This window comes from Rana temporaria, chromosome 5 (assembly GCF_905171775.1).
Source record: "Rana temporaria chromosome 5, aRanTem1.1, whole genome shotgun sequence".
NCBI lineage: Eukaryota > Metazoa > Chordata > Amphibia > Anura > Ranidae > Rana > Rana temporaria.
Window position 1 is genome coordinate 13,630,088 of NC_053493.1, and position 12,609 is coordinate 13,642,696.

Below are 12,609 nucleotides of genomic sequence, written 5' to 3' on the forward strand. Positions count from 1 at the left end.
AGCGGCAAGATCCGACTTGGACACCTTCCCCACGGAAAATCCTCTGGCTTACTGGGTCTTGAGGATGGATCACTGGCCAGAGCTTGCACAGTACGCAATTGAGCTACTGGCTTGCCCTGCATCCAGTGTTCTTTCAGAACGTACATTCAGTGCTGCTGGAGGCTTTGTGACCGATCACAGGGTACGCCTCTCCACCGACTCTGTTGATCGACTGACCTTCATCAAAATGAATCAGGCTTGGATCAACACCGGCTACCAAGCACCTGATGCTGATGTTACTGAATAAGAATTTTGTGTTGAAATATCAGATCCCTTTGAGACTGCTGATGCTGAGTGACTGTCCTGTTGTGCTGCTGATGGAATATCCTTCTCCTCCTCACTTTTCATGCTGTTAGCTAGTAAGAAATTTTGTTTTTCTGTGCTCCGCCACCAGTGCCTAAGGCCTAATTTTTCTGCCCCTGTTTAACAGGGGCGCCTAATAACAATTTTTGATGCAATACTTTGCACGTGGCCTAAGGCCTAATTTTTGTGCCCCTGTGTAACAGGGGCGTCTAATAACAATTTTTGATGCAATACTTTGCACGTGGCCTAAGGCCTAATTTTTGTGCCCCTGTGTAACAGGGGCGTCTAATAACAATTTTTGATGCAATACTTTGCACGTGGCCTAAGGCCTAATTTTTGTGCCCCTGTGTAACAGTGGCGTCTAATAACAATTTTTGATGCAATACTTTGCACGTGGCCTAAGGCCTAATTTTTGTGCCCCTGTGTAACAGGGGCGTCTAATAACAATTTTTGATGCAATACTTTGCACGTGGCCTAAGGCCTAATTTTTGTGCCCCTGTGTAACAGGGGCGTCTAATAACAATTTTTGATGCAATACTTTGCACGTGGCCTAAGGCCTAATTTTTGTGCCCCTGTGTAACAGGGGCGTCTAATAACAATTTTTGATGCAATACTTTGCACGTGGCCTAAGGCCTAATTTTTGTGCCCCTGTGTAACAGGGGCGTCTAATAACAATTTTTGATGCAATACTTTGCACGTGGCCTAAGGCCTAATTTGTGTGCCCCTGTGTAACAGGGGCGTCTAATAACAATTTTTGATGCAATACTTTGCACGTGGCCTAAGGCCTAATTTTTGTGCCCCTGTGTAACAGGGGCGTCTAATAACAATTTTTGATGCAATACTTTGCACGTGGCCTAAGGCCTAATTTTTGTGCCCCTGTGCAACAGGGGCACCTTATAACAATTTTTGATGCAATACTTTGCACGTGGCTCCTTGTTGCGCTCCAATTACAGATATTGGGAGGGGTTGCAGTGTTATGTTGCGCCTATGGACACATTTTTATGCCCCTGTGTAACAGGGGCACCTAATAACAATTTTTGATGCAATACTTTGCACGTGGCTCCTTGTTGCGCTCCAATTACAGATATTGGGAGGGGTTGCAGTGTTATGTTGCGCCTATGGACACATTTTTATGCCCCTGTGTAACAGGGGCACCTAATAACAATTTTTGATGCAATACTTTGCACGTGGCTCCTTGTTGCGCTCCAATTACAGATATTGGGAGGGGTTGCAGTGTTATGTTGCGCCTATGGACACATTTTTATGCCCCTGTGTAACAGGGGCACCTAATAACAATTTTTGATGCAATACTTTGCACGTGGCTCCTTGTTGTGCTCCAATTACAGATATTGGGAGGGGTTGCAGTGTTATGTTGCGCCTACGGACACATTTTTATGCCCCTGTGTAACAAGGGCGCCTAATAACAATTTTTGATGCAATACTTTGCACGTGGCTCCTTGTTGCGCTCCAATTACAGATATTGGGAGGGGTTGCAGTGTTATGTTGCGCCTACGGACACATTTTTATGCCCCTGTGTAACAAGGGCGCCTAATAACAATTTTTGATGCAATACTTTGCACGTGGCTCCTTGTTGCGCTCCAATTACAGATATTGGGAGGGGTTGCAGTGTTATGTTGCGCCTATGGACACATTTTTATGCCCCTGTGTAACAGGGGCACCTAATAACAATTTTTGATGCAATACTTTGCACGTGGCTCCTTGTTGCGCTCCAATTACAGATATTGGGAGGGGTTGCAGTGTTATGTTGCGCCTACGGACACATTTTTATGCCCCTGTGTAACAAGGGCGCCTAATAACAATTTTTGATGCAATACTTTGCACGTGGCTCCTTGTTGCGCTCCAATTACAGATATTGGGAGGGGTTGCAGTGTTATGTTGCGCCTACGGACACATTTTTATGCCCCTGTGTAACAAGGGCGCCTAATAACAATTTTTGATGCAATACTTTGCACGTGGCTCTTTGTTGCGCTACAATTACAGTATGTTTGAGGGGTGCCCTTTTTTCTACAATTTTGCTTTCCCAAAAAGATAATGCCACCCCCCCACCACCCCTAAAATAATCGAGATATTGTTCCCACACAGCACGTGCGCAACCAGTATTAAATTACTTTGTTCTTATAATAATTTAATGTTGTGCAGGGACATTTCTAAACATGTGCCACTACTAGAGACACACAGCAGGTGTGATATTTGAAGGAATTTTTCATTTTTTTTTTTTCACTTTAAACATCATTAAAATCGCTGCTCCGCAAAAACGTCCGTTTTTAAAATATTTTTTTCGATTGATACATGTTCCCTGGGGCAAGACCCGGGTTCTGAAAGACGTTTACCAACATTAAATTGAATATTGGTCTTTAAAATGATCGTTTTTGAATTCGAACGTTCGAGTCCCATAGACTTCAATGGGGTTCTAAATGTTCGCGCGAACCCGCGGTCTGTTCGAACGTTCTGATGCGAACCGAACCCGGGTATGTTCGGCTCATCCCTACTGTGCATAGGCAAAAAATGGTTAGGTGACAATTCAAGCTTATAGAGTCCTCACAAAGGTGGTGAAGAGTGGTCCTTCTCTCTCCATAACCCAAGTGAGATTCAGGGGCAATGGCCAAAAAATCATAACTAAAAGCAGACGTAAATCTAAAATAAAACATGTATAGTCTAATGAGTCATTCCACAATATAGCCAGAAGGGCATTGGTTCCTCAACACTTCTTGGTCAAGTTTTTGGTTATTTTGTGGGGACCATACATGGGACTTTAGGTCCGCTTTGAATTTACGTGTAATGTGTTTTAATTAGATATCTTAATAAAGTAAAGCAGTAAAGGAACTGGAAAGTTTTAGCTACCTTTGACGTTGATCTTGAATTTGATCTTCTGTCCGGCGGCCTCACAGGTATATTCTCCGGCATCATTCTTCTCCACCTGTTCCACCACCAGACGCCGTGATTTACCATCAGTTTCTACCTTCAGTTTCTTGCTGGAGGTGATCAGTTTCCCTTCTTTGTACCACTTCACCTCCGTCTTCTCCTGGGTCAGCTCACAGCTCAGGGTGGTCTTCTCTGACAAGATAGCCTGGACTTCATTTTGAACCTTTTCCTGATGGATGAATGCTGGCTCTGGTTCTGTAACAAAAGCATAAACCAAAATTGGCCTCTTGTTCCCAATAATTCGAAGCTGTCTAAGAAAATGTCTGTAAAGATTTCCTGGTCCCTATAAGTTATTTACTGTGCATAGGCAAAAAATGGTTAGGTGACAATTCAAGCTTATAGAGTCCTCACAAAGGTGGTGAAAAGTGGTCCTTTTCTCTCCATAACCCAAGTGAGATTCAGGGGCAATGGCCAAAAAATCATAACTAAAAGCAGAAGTAAATCTAAAATAAAACATGTATAGTCTAATGAGTCACTCCACAATATAGCCAGAAGGGCATTGGTTTCTGAACACTTCTTGGTCCAGTTTTTTTTGTGTGGACCATACATGGAACTTTAGGTCCGCTTTAAGTATAGTGTTGGAAGGCAAGAGGAATTAATATAATTTCTGGATTTTCTACATATCTGTTTTCATTCCCAACGGTCAGCCAGGCTGATGCTTGCAGTTCCCTGGAGGACAGGGAATGAAGTCAATTAAGCCTCTAACTTTACATGACAATACAGACTCCGATCTGTCTACTCTACAAGCAAGCTTTAAAGAAATCATGACAACCGGAAAGATTGATGACAAAAATCAAGGACCAGCAAGTGCCGGAAGATGATTTGGGCAGTGCTGCCCCCAGGGGCCAATTACGGAAAGACGGTCAGTAATGAGGAAGACTACCCTGTGAACATTCTGATTCGTCCAAAACCGAGTGGGGGGCAAGGGGGGGAGTTTAAATGAGACACGACTGAGGTTCTTTAAATAGGACTGTTTGAAACAGAGAGCCTTCTTTTGCCATCTTGAGCTCAGCCAACAAGGATTCTACCTAGAGGAGGCGATAAGTATATTTTATTGTTGTTATAGGCTCTTTAGATATCTGCTGTTTTGTATGTGATATTCCTATTTTCTTGGGAAATAAATTTAACATTGTTTACTAAGCAGATGTAGTTTTCTTCATAGCTAATATTATATCATTAGGCCTAGCATACTCTGATAGACTAGCTAATTATAGGGATATGCAATAGCTATATAGGTTAAAATAGAATGTATAGTATTGCAAATTTTTACTTCATATGTGTAATATTTTTCAATTATATATCTGAATAAACTAAAGGAGTAAAGGAACGGGAAAGTTTTAGCAACCTTTGACGTTGATTTTGAAGTTGATCTTCTGTCCGGCGGCCTCACAGGTATATTCTCCGGCATCTTTCTTCTCCACCTGTTCCACCACCAGACGCCGAGATTTACCATCAGTTTCTACCTTCAGTTTCTTGCTGGAGGTGATCAGTTTCCCTTCTTTGTACCACTTCACCTCTGTCTTCTCCTGGGCCACCTCACAGCTCAGGGTGGCCTTCTCTGACAAGATAGCCTGGACTTCTTTTTGGACCTTTTCTTGATGGATGAATGCTGGCTCTGGTTCTGTAACAAAAGCATAAACCAAAATTGGCCTCTTGTTCCCAATAATTTGAGGCGGTCTAACAAAATGTCTGTAAAGATTTCCTGGTTCCTTCAAGCTATTTACTGTGCATAGGCAAAAAACGGTTAGGTGACAATTCAAGCTTATAGAGTCCTCACAAAGGTGGTGAAGAGTGGTCCTTCTCTCTTCATTACCCAAGTGAGATTCAGGGACAATGCCCAAAAAATCATAACTCAAAGCAGATGAAAAATCTAACATAAAACATGTATAGTCTAATGAGTCACTTAACAATATAGCCAGAAGGGCATTGGTTCCTCAACACTTCTTGGTCCAGTTTTTGGTTATTTTGTGTGGACCATATATGGAACTTTAGGTCCGCTTTAAGTATATTGTTGGAAGGCAACATGAATTAATTTCTGGATTTTCTACATATCTGTTTTCATTCCCAACGGTCAGCCAGGCTGATGCTTGCAGTTCCCTGGAGGACAGGATGCCCCCCCAGGTTGGAATGTAGCCAATTAAGCCTCTAAATTTACATGACAAAACAGACTCTGATCTGTCTACTCCTCAAGCAAGCTTCAAAGAGAGCATGACTACCGGGATGATTGATGACAAAAATCAAGGACCAGCAAGCTCCGGAAGATGATATGGGCAGTGCTGCCCCCAGAGGCCAATTACGGCAAGACGGTCAGTATGAGGAAGACTGCCCTGTGAACATTCTGATTCGTCCAAAACCGAGTGGGGCTGGCAAGGGGGCGGGGGGTTTGAATGAGATATGACTGAGGTTCTTTAAATAGGACTGTTTGAAACAGAGAGCCTTCTTTTGCCATCTTGAGCTCAGCCAACAAGGATTCTACCTAGAGGAGGCGATAAGTATATTTTATTGTTGTTATAGGCTCTTTAGATATCTGCTGTTTAGTATGTGATATTCCTATTTTCTTGGGAAATAAATGTAACATTGTTTACTAAGCAGATGTGGTTGTCTTCATAGCTAATATTATATCATTAGGCCTAGCATACTCTGATAGACTAGCTAATTATAGGGATATGCAATAGCTATATAGGTTCAAATAGAATGTATAGTATTGTAAATTTTTACTTCATATGTGTAATATTTTTCAATTATATATCTGAATAAACTAAAGGAGTAAAGGAACGGGAAAGTTTTAGCAACCTTTGACGTTGATTTTGAAGTTGATCTTCTGTCCGGCGGCCTCACAGGTATATTCTCCGGCATCTTTCTTCTCCACCTGTTCCACCACCAGACGCCGAGATTTACCATCAGTTTCTACCTTCAGTTTCTTGCTGGAGGTGATCAGTTTCCCTTCTTTGTACCACTTCACCTCCGTCTTCTCCTGGGCCACCTCACAGCTCAGGGTGGCCTTCTCTGACAAGATAGCCTGGACTTCTTTTTGGACCTTTTCTTGATGGATGAATGCTGGCTCTGGTTCTGTAACAAAAGCATAAACCAAAATTGGCCTCTTGTTCCCAATAATTTGAGGCTGTCTAACAAAATGTCTGTAAAGATTTCCTGGTTCCTTCAAGCTATTTACTGTGCATAGGCAAAAAATGGTTAGGTGACAATTCAAGCTTATAGAGTCCTCACAAAGGTGGTGAAGAGTGATCCTTCTCTCTTCATTACCCAAGTGAGATTCAGGGACAATGCCCAAAAAATCATAACTCAAAGCAGATGAAAAATCAAAAATAAAACATGTATAGTCTAATGAGTCACTTAACAATATAGCCAGAAGGGCATTGGTTCCTCAACACTTCTTGGTCCAGTTTTTGGTTATTTTGTGTGGACCATATATGGAACTTTAGGTCCGCTTTAAGTATATTGTTGGAAGGCAACATGAATTAATATAATTTCTGGATTTTCTACATATCTGTTTTCATTCCCAACGGTCAGCCAGGCTGATGCTTGCAGTTCCCTGGAGGACAGGATGCCCCCCCCCCCAGGTTGGAATGTAGCCAATTAAGCCTCTAACTTTACATGACAAAACAGACTCCGATCTGTCTACTCCTCAAGCAAGCTTCAAAGAGAGCATGACTACCGGGATGATTGATGACAAAAATCAAGGGCCAGCAAGCTCCGGAAGATGATATAGGCAGTGCTGCCCCCAGAGGCCAATTACGGCAAGACGGTCAGTATGAGAAAGACTGCCCTGTGAACATTCTGATTCGTCCAAAACCGAGTGGGGCTGGCAAGGGGGGGGGGGGTTGAATGAGATACGACTGAGGTTCTTTAAATAGGACTGTTTGAAACAGAGAGTCCTCTTTTGCCATCTTGAGTTTAGCCAACAAGGATTTTACCTAGAGGAGGCGATAAGTATCTTTTATTGTTGTTATAGGCTCTATAGATATCTGCTGTTTAGTATGTGATATTTCTATTTTCTTGGGAAATAAATGTAACATTGTTTACTAAGCAGATGTAGTTGTCTTCATAGCTAATATTATATCATTAGGCCTAGCATACTCTGATAGACTAGCTAATTATAGGGATATACAATTAATACATATATGCAATAGCTATATAGGTTACAATAGAGTGTATAGTATTGCACATTTTTACTTCATATATGTAAAAAAATTCAATTATATATCTGAATAAACTAAAGGAGTAAAGGCACTGGAAAGTTTTAGCTACCTTTGATGTTGATCTTGAAGTTGATCTTCTGCCCGGCAGCCTCACAGGTATATTCTCCAGCATCTTTCTTCTCCACCTGTTCCACCACCAGACGCCGTGATTTACCATCAGTTTCTACCTTAATTTTTTTGCTGGAAGTGATCAATTTCCCTTCTTTGTACCACTTCACCTCTGTCTTCTCCTGGGCCACCTCACAGCTCAGGGTGGCCTTCTCTGACAAGGTAGCCTGGACTTCTTTTTGGACCTTTTCTTGATGGATAAATGCTGGCTCTGGTTCTGTAATAAAAGCATAAACCATAATAAATCTGCTATTCCCATTAATTTGAGGATGACTAACAAAATGTCTGTAAAGGTTTCCTGGTTCCTTCAAGCTTTTTACTTGCAAAGGCAGAGATCGGTTAGCTGTCAATTCAAGCTTACAGTCTTTACAAAAGTGGTGAAGACTGAAGAGTGGTCTTTCTCTCTCCATAACCCTAGTGAGATTTTTTTTCTTTTGAGGGCAATGCCAAAAAAAATCATAACTAAAAGCAGATGTAAATCTAAAATAAAACATGTACTGTATAGTCTAATGAGTCACAATATAGTCAGAATTGCATTGGTTCTTCAACACTCCTTGGTCAAGTTTTTGGTTATTTTGTAGGGACCAGTCATAGGACTTTAGGTCCACTTTCAGTATAGGTGTAATATTTTTTAGTTCGATATCTTAATGAAGTAAAGCAGTAAAGGAACTGGAAAGTTGTAGCTACCTTTGACGTTGATCTTGAAGTTGATCTTCTGTCCGGCGGCCTCACAGGTATATTCTCCGGCATCTTTCTTCTCCACCTGTTCCACCACCAGACGGCGTGATTTACCATCAGTTTCTGCCTTCAGTTTCTTGCTGGAGGTGATCAGTTTCCCTTCCTTGTACCACTTCACCTCCGTCTTCTCCTGGGCCACCTCACAGCTCAGGGTGGCCTTCTCTGACACCACAACCTGGACCTCTTTTTGTACCTTGTCCAGACTGATAAATGCCGGCTCTGGTTCTAAAATACATAAACATTTAAAAGCACACTATAGAAAAATAAATGTTGTATTCATGGACATATAAAGCGTGAAAATGTTACTTGCCTGGCTGTCTCTAGTTTTACAACGACCTGCATTAAATTTGCAGCCATTATCCTAGCTTCTGATGTAAATACTTGTTTGGGGCTATTGGTCAAAGTACTGATGCCCTTGGATCAGTATGACAGAAAATAAGGCTTTTTCAGGTGGTGTTCAGCAATGGCAGTCGAAATATATCCTTCAGACTTAACAGCTTTGTGTTTGGCTATTTAATTTGCTTTATAAGAGGCAAAAAATGTCTACACTTTGCTGCATTGAAACATTTCCAAAGTAGACAGTCAGGGCATTGGAACTTTTATAGGAGCAGACCAAATTGTGGTCACTCAACTTTATTTTATAATTTTCAAAATTTTATAATTACCAAAATTTTCGGAAATTACTGAAATTTTTAGAATTACCAAAATTTTCGAAATTGTTCACATTTCTGAAATTTTAATTCGTAATTCAAAAATTTGCAATTCGGAATTAACAAATTTGTCAAAAAAAGTAATTCGGAACTAAACAAATTGCACATGTCTACCCCTTATCCACAGAGCCACCCGTCCCATGGAGGGACGGAGACATTACACACAGAACAGCGGTCTTCTTTATTGATGAGCCCGTTGGCCTTTTAACAATGTAAGTTGCCAATATTGAGCTAGATTCACAAAGACTTTACGTCGGCGTATCTATTGATACGCCACGTAAGTTGAAGGGAACTAGATACGCCTGAATTCCTGCTTCATCCGACCGACGTAAGTCTTAGTACGCCGTCGTATCTAGGGTGCATATTTACGCTGGCCGCTAGGGGCGCTTCCGTAGATTTACGCGTAGAATATGTAAATGAGCTAGATACACAGATTCACGAACGTACTTGCGCCCGCTACGCCGTTTACGCAAGGCTTACGTCCGGCGTACAGTTATCCCTGCTATATGAGGAACTTTACGTCGTTTACGTAAGTGGTACGTGAATGGGGCTGTGCCTGGGTTACGTTCACGTCGAAAGCATTGAGCTGACGTTTCTTAGGGAGTATTTGCGACGTGATTCTGAGCATGCGCGCGCATGCGCCTTACGAACGGCCATTCATTTACATGGGGTCACGGCTAATTTAAATGAAGTACGCCCACTACCTGCCTAGTTTGAATTAGGCGGGCTTACGCCGGCCTATTTACACTACGCTGTCGCAACGTACGGCGCCAGATCTTTGAGAATACTGGTCTGGGCTCCCTGTTTTGTGTCGGCGTAGCACATTTGAGATGCGCTACGCCGGCCAAAAGGAGCGCCGAGCTACCTGAATCTAGCTCTTTGTGTTTTTAATAAACAGTCCTTATGCTGCAATTACTAGGCGCTTCTTCTCTCCCCTGTTTGTTCAATATCCCATGATCCTGCTAACCTTTGACGTTGATCTTAAAGTTGATCTTCTGTCCAGCGGCCTCACAGGTATATTCTCCGGCATCTTTCTTCTCCACCTGTTCCACCACCAGACGCCGAGATTTACCCTCAGACTCCAGCTTCAGTTTCTTGCTGGAGGTGATCGACTTTCCGTCCTTGTACCACTTCACCTCCGTCTTCTCCTGGGAGACCTCACAGCTTAGGGTGGTCTTCTCCGAGACAAGAACTTGGACCTCTTTCTGGACTTTGTCCTGGTGGATGAAAGCCGGCTCTGGTTCTGTAGATAAAACACAATAACTTGAGTCTGTTGTCTGCAAATATGAGGAAAAATGAGCAACAAGATGTTTGAAACTTCCCTGAATTCCAGGGATGGACTGGCCATTGGGACTACAGGGAGTTTCCCGGTGGGCCTGGTTCAGTGACAGCAGACCGCCGCCCCCCTCCGCTCCTCTGTCTCTACCTCCCCGCAGAGCTCACCTGGGGGGAACAGAGAATCAGGGAGAGGACCAGAGGAGCAGGGGGGACGACAGAGGAGCATGGGGTAGGGGACAGACAGCTGACTCGACAGCTATGGCCTGGGAGTTTCTCACTTCTGCCTAAACTTGTCCCATAAGGGGGGGCACCAAACTGATTCTTTGCCCCGGGTGAAATAATGTGTAGCTTCCCTACTGGTACTGCCTATAAGAGTACCAGTACCAACCGTGCTACTCTAATAAAGTAGAACAGCTAGTGGCTAGTTAAGGGGGAGAGGGGGCTTGGGTGGCCAGGGGGGGGTTGCGGGTTTGTTGTCCGGCCGCCATAGGAGAGACATGTCAAAATGGGCCAGTCTGGATGAAGTCCAGGGCCAAATTTTTGTCCCAGTCCAGCCCTGCTGAATTCTACAAACCTTCTATAAAATGCACAAAAGCAAAGGGGGGGTTGCTAACAATGTAACCCCACCAGAGTCTTTAGAAGAAGGTGGAAAGACTTGGAAAAGCAATTTTTGTTAGTCCTGTGATCTCAAATCTAGCCACTTAAGGACCAAGGCCCAGATTCTCAAAGGGCTTACGACGGCGCAACGCAATGTACGCCGTTGTAAGTCCTAATCTGGGCCGTCGTATATATGCGACTGATTCTTAGAATCAGTTACGCATAGATATCCATTAGATCCGACAGGCGTAAGGCTCTTACGCTGTCGGATCTTAAATGCATTTTTTTTTTTTTTGCCGCTAGGTGTCGCCTCCGTCGTTTTCCCCGTCGAGTATGCAAATTAGAAAAATACGCGAATTCCCGAACGTACGCGCGGTCGACGCAGTGAAGTTACGACGTTTACGTTAGATTTGCGACGCGTAAAGTTGCCCCTGCTATATGAGGGGCAACCAATGTTAAGTATGGCCGTCGTTCCCGCATCAAAATTTAAAAATGTACGTCGTTTGCGTAAGTCGTCCGTGAATGGGGCTGGACGCTATTTACGTTCACGTCGAAACCAATGACGTCCTTGCGACGTCATTTAGAGCAATGAACCCTGGGATATTTTCAGGACGGAGCATGCGCAGTATGTTCGGCGCGGGAACGCGCCTAATTTAAATGCTCCACACCCCCTACCCGGCTCATTTGAATTAGGCGGGCTTGCGTCGGGTGATTTACGCTACGCCGCCGCAACTTTACAGGCAAGTTCTTTGTGAATAAAGCACTTGCCTGTAAAACTTGCGGCGGCGTAACGTAAACCAGATACGTTACGCCGGCACAGTTTTACGCCCAGATACGAGAATCTGGGCCTATGCCTGTCAGACTTACAAGTTAAAAATTATTTTTTTTTGCTAGAAAATTACTTAGAACCCCCAAACATTTTAATTTTTTTTCTAACACCCTAGAGAATAAAATGGCGGTCGTTGCAATAATTTTTGTCACACCATATTTGCGCAGCGGTCTTACAAGCGCACTTTTTTTGAAAAAAATACACTTTTTTTAATTAAAAAATAAGACAACAGTAAAGTTAGCCCAATTTTTTTTATTTTGTGAAAGATAATGTTACGCCAAGTAAACTGATACCCAACATGTCACACTTCAAAATTGCGCCCGCTCCTGGAATGGCGACAAACTTTTACCCTTAAAAATCTCCACAGGCGACATTAAAAAATTTCTACAGGTTGCATGTTTTGAGTTACAGAGTAGGCCTAGGGCGAGAATTATTGCTTTTGCTCTACCGATCACGGCGATACCGCACATGTGTGGTTTGAACACCGTTTTCTTATGCATTCGCTTCTGCACGCGAGCTCGGCGGGACGGGGCACGTTTAAAAAAAAAATGTTTCTTATTTATTTTACCTTGTCACTTTTATTCCTATTACAAGGAATGTAAACATCCCTTGTAATAGAAAAAAACATGACAGGTCCTCTAAAATATGGGATCTGGGGTCAAAAAGACCTCACATCTCATATTTACACTAAAATGCAATAAAAAAAACAAAAATGTTGTCATTTGAAAAAAAAAAAAAAATTGCCCTTTAAGAGCTATGGGCGGAAGTGACGTTTTGATGTCGCTTCCGCCCTGCAATGACTTGGAGACGGGTGGGGACCATCTTCCCCTCACTCGTCTCCATGTCA

The 12,609-nt window shown here is 42.9% G+C and overlaps 1 protein-coding gene across 1 annotated transcript in view; it reads right to left on the reverse strand.

Moving 5' to 3' along the window:
- Positions 1–12,609, reverse strand: part of OBSCN (obscurin, cytoskeletal calmodulin and titin-interacting RhoGEF) — a 640,872-nt gene that overhangs the window by 516,323 nt on the left and 111,940 nt on the right. Inside the window, exons 14-19 of the mRNA XM_040354276.1 lie at positions 10,026–10,301; positions 8,298–8,573; positions 7,552–7,827; positions 6,079–6,354; positions 4,631–4,906; positions 3,205–3,480 (exon numbers count right to left, since the gene is read on the reverse strand). Coding sequence (XP_040210210.1) covers positions 3,205–3,480; positions 4,631–4,906; positions 6,079–6,354; positions 7,552–7,827; positions 8,298–8,573; positions 10,026–10,301 — 1,656 coding nt within the window. The remainder of the gene's footprint in view (positions 1–3,204; positions 3,481–4,630; positions 4,907–6,078; positions 6,355–7,551; positions 7,828–8,297; positions 8,574–10,025; positions 10,302–12,609) is intronic.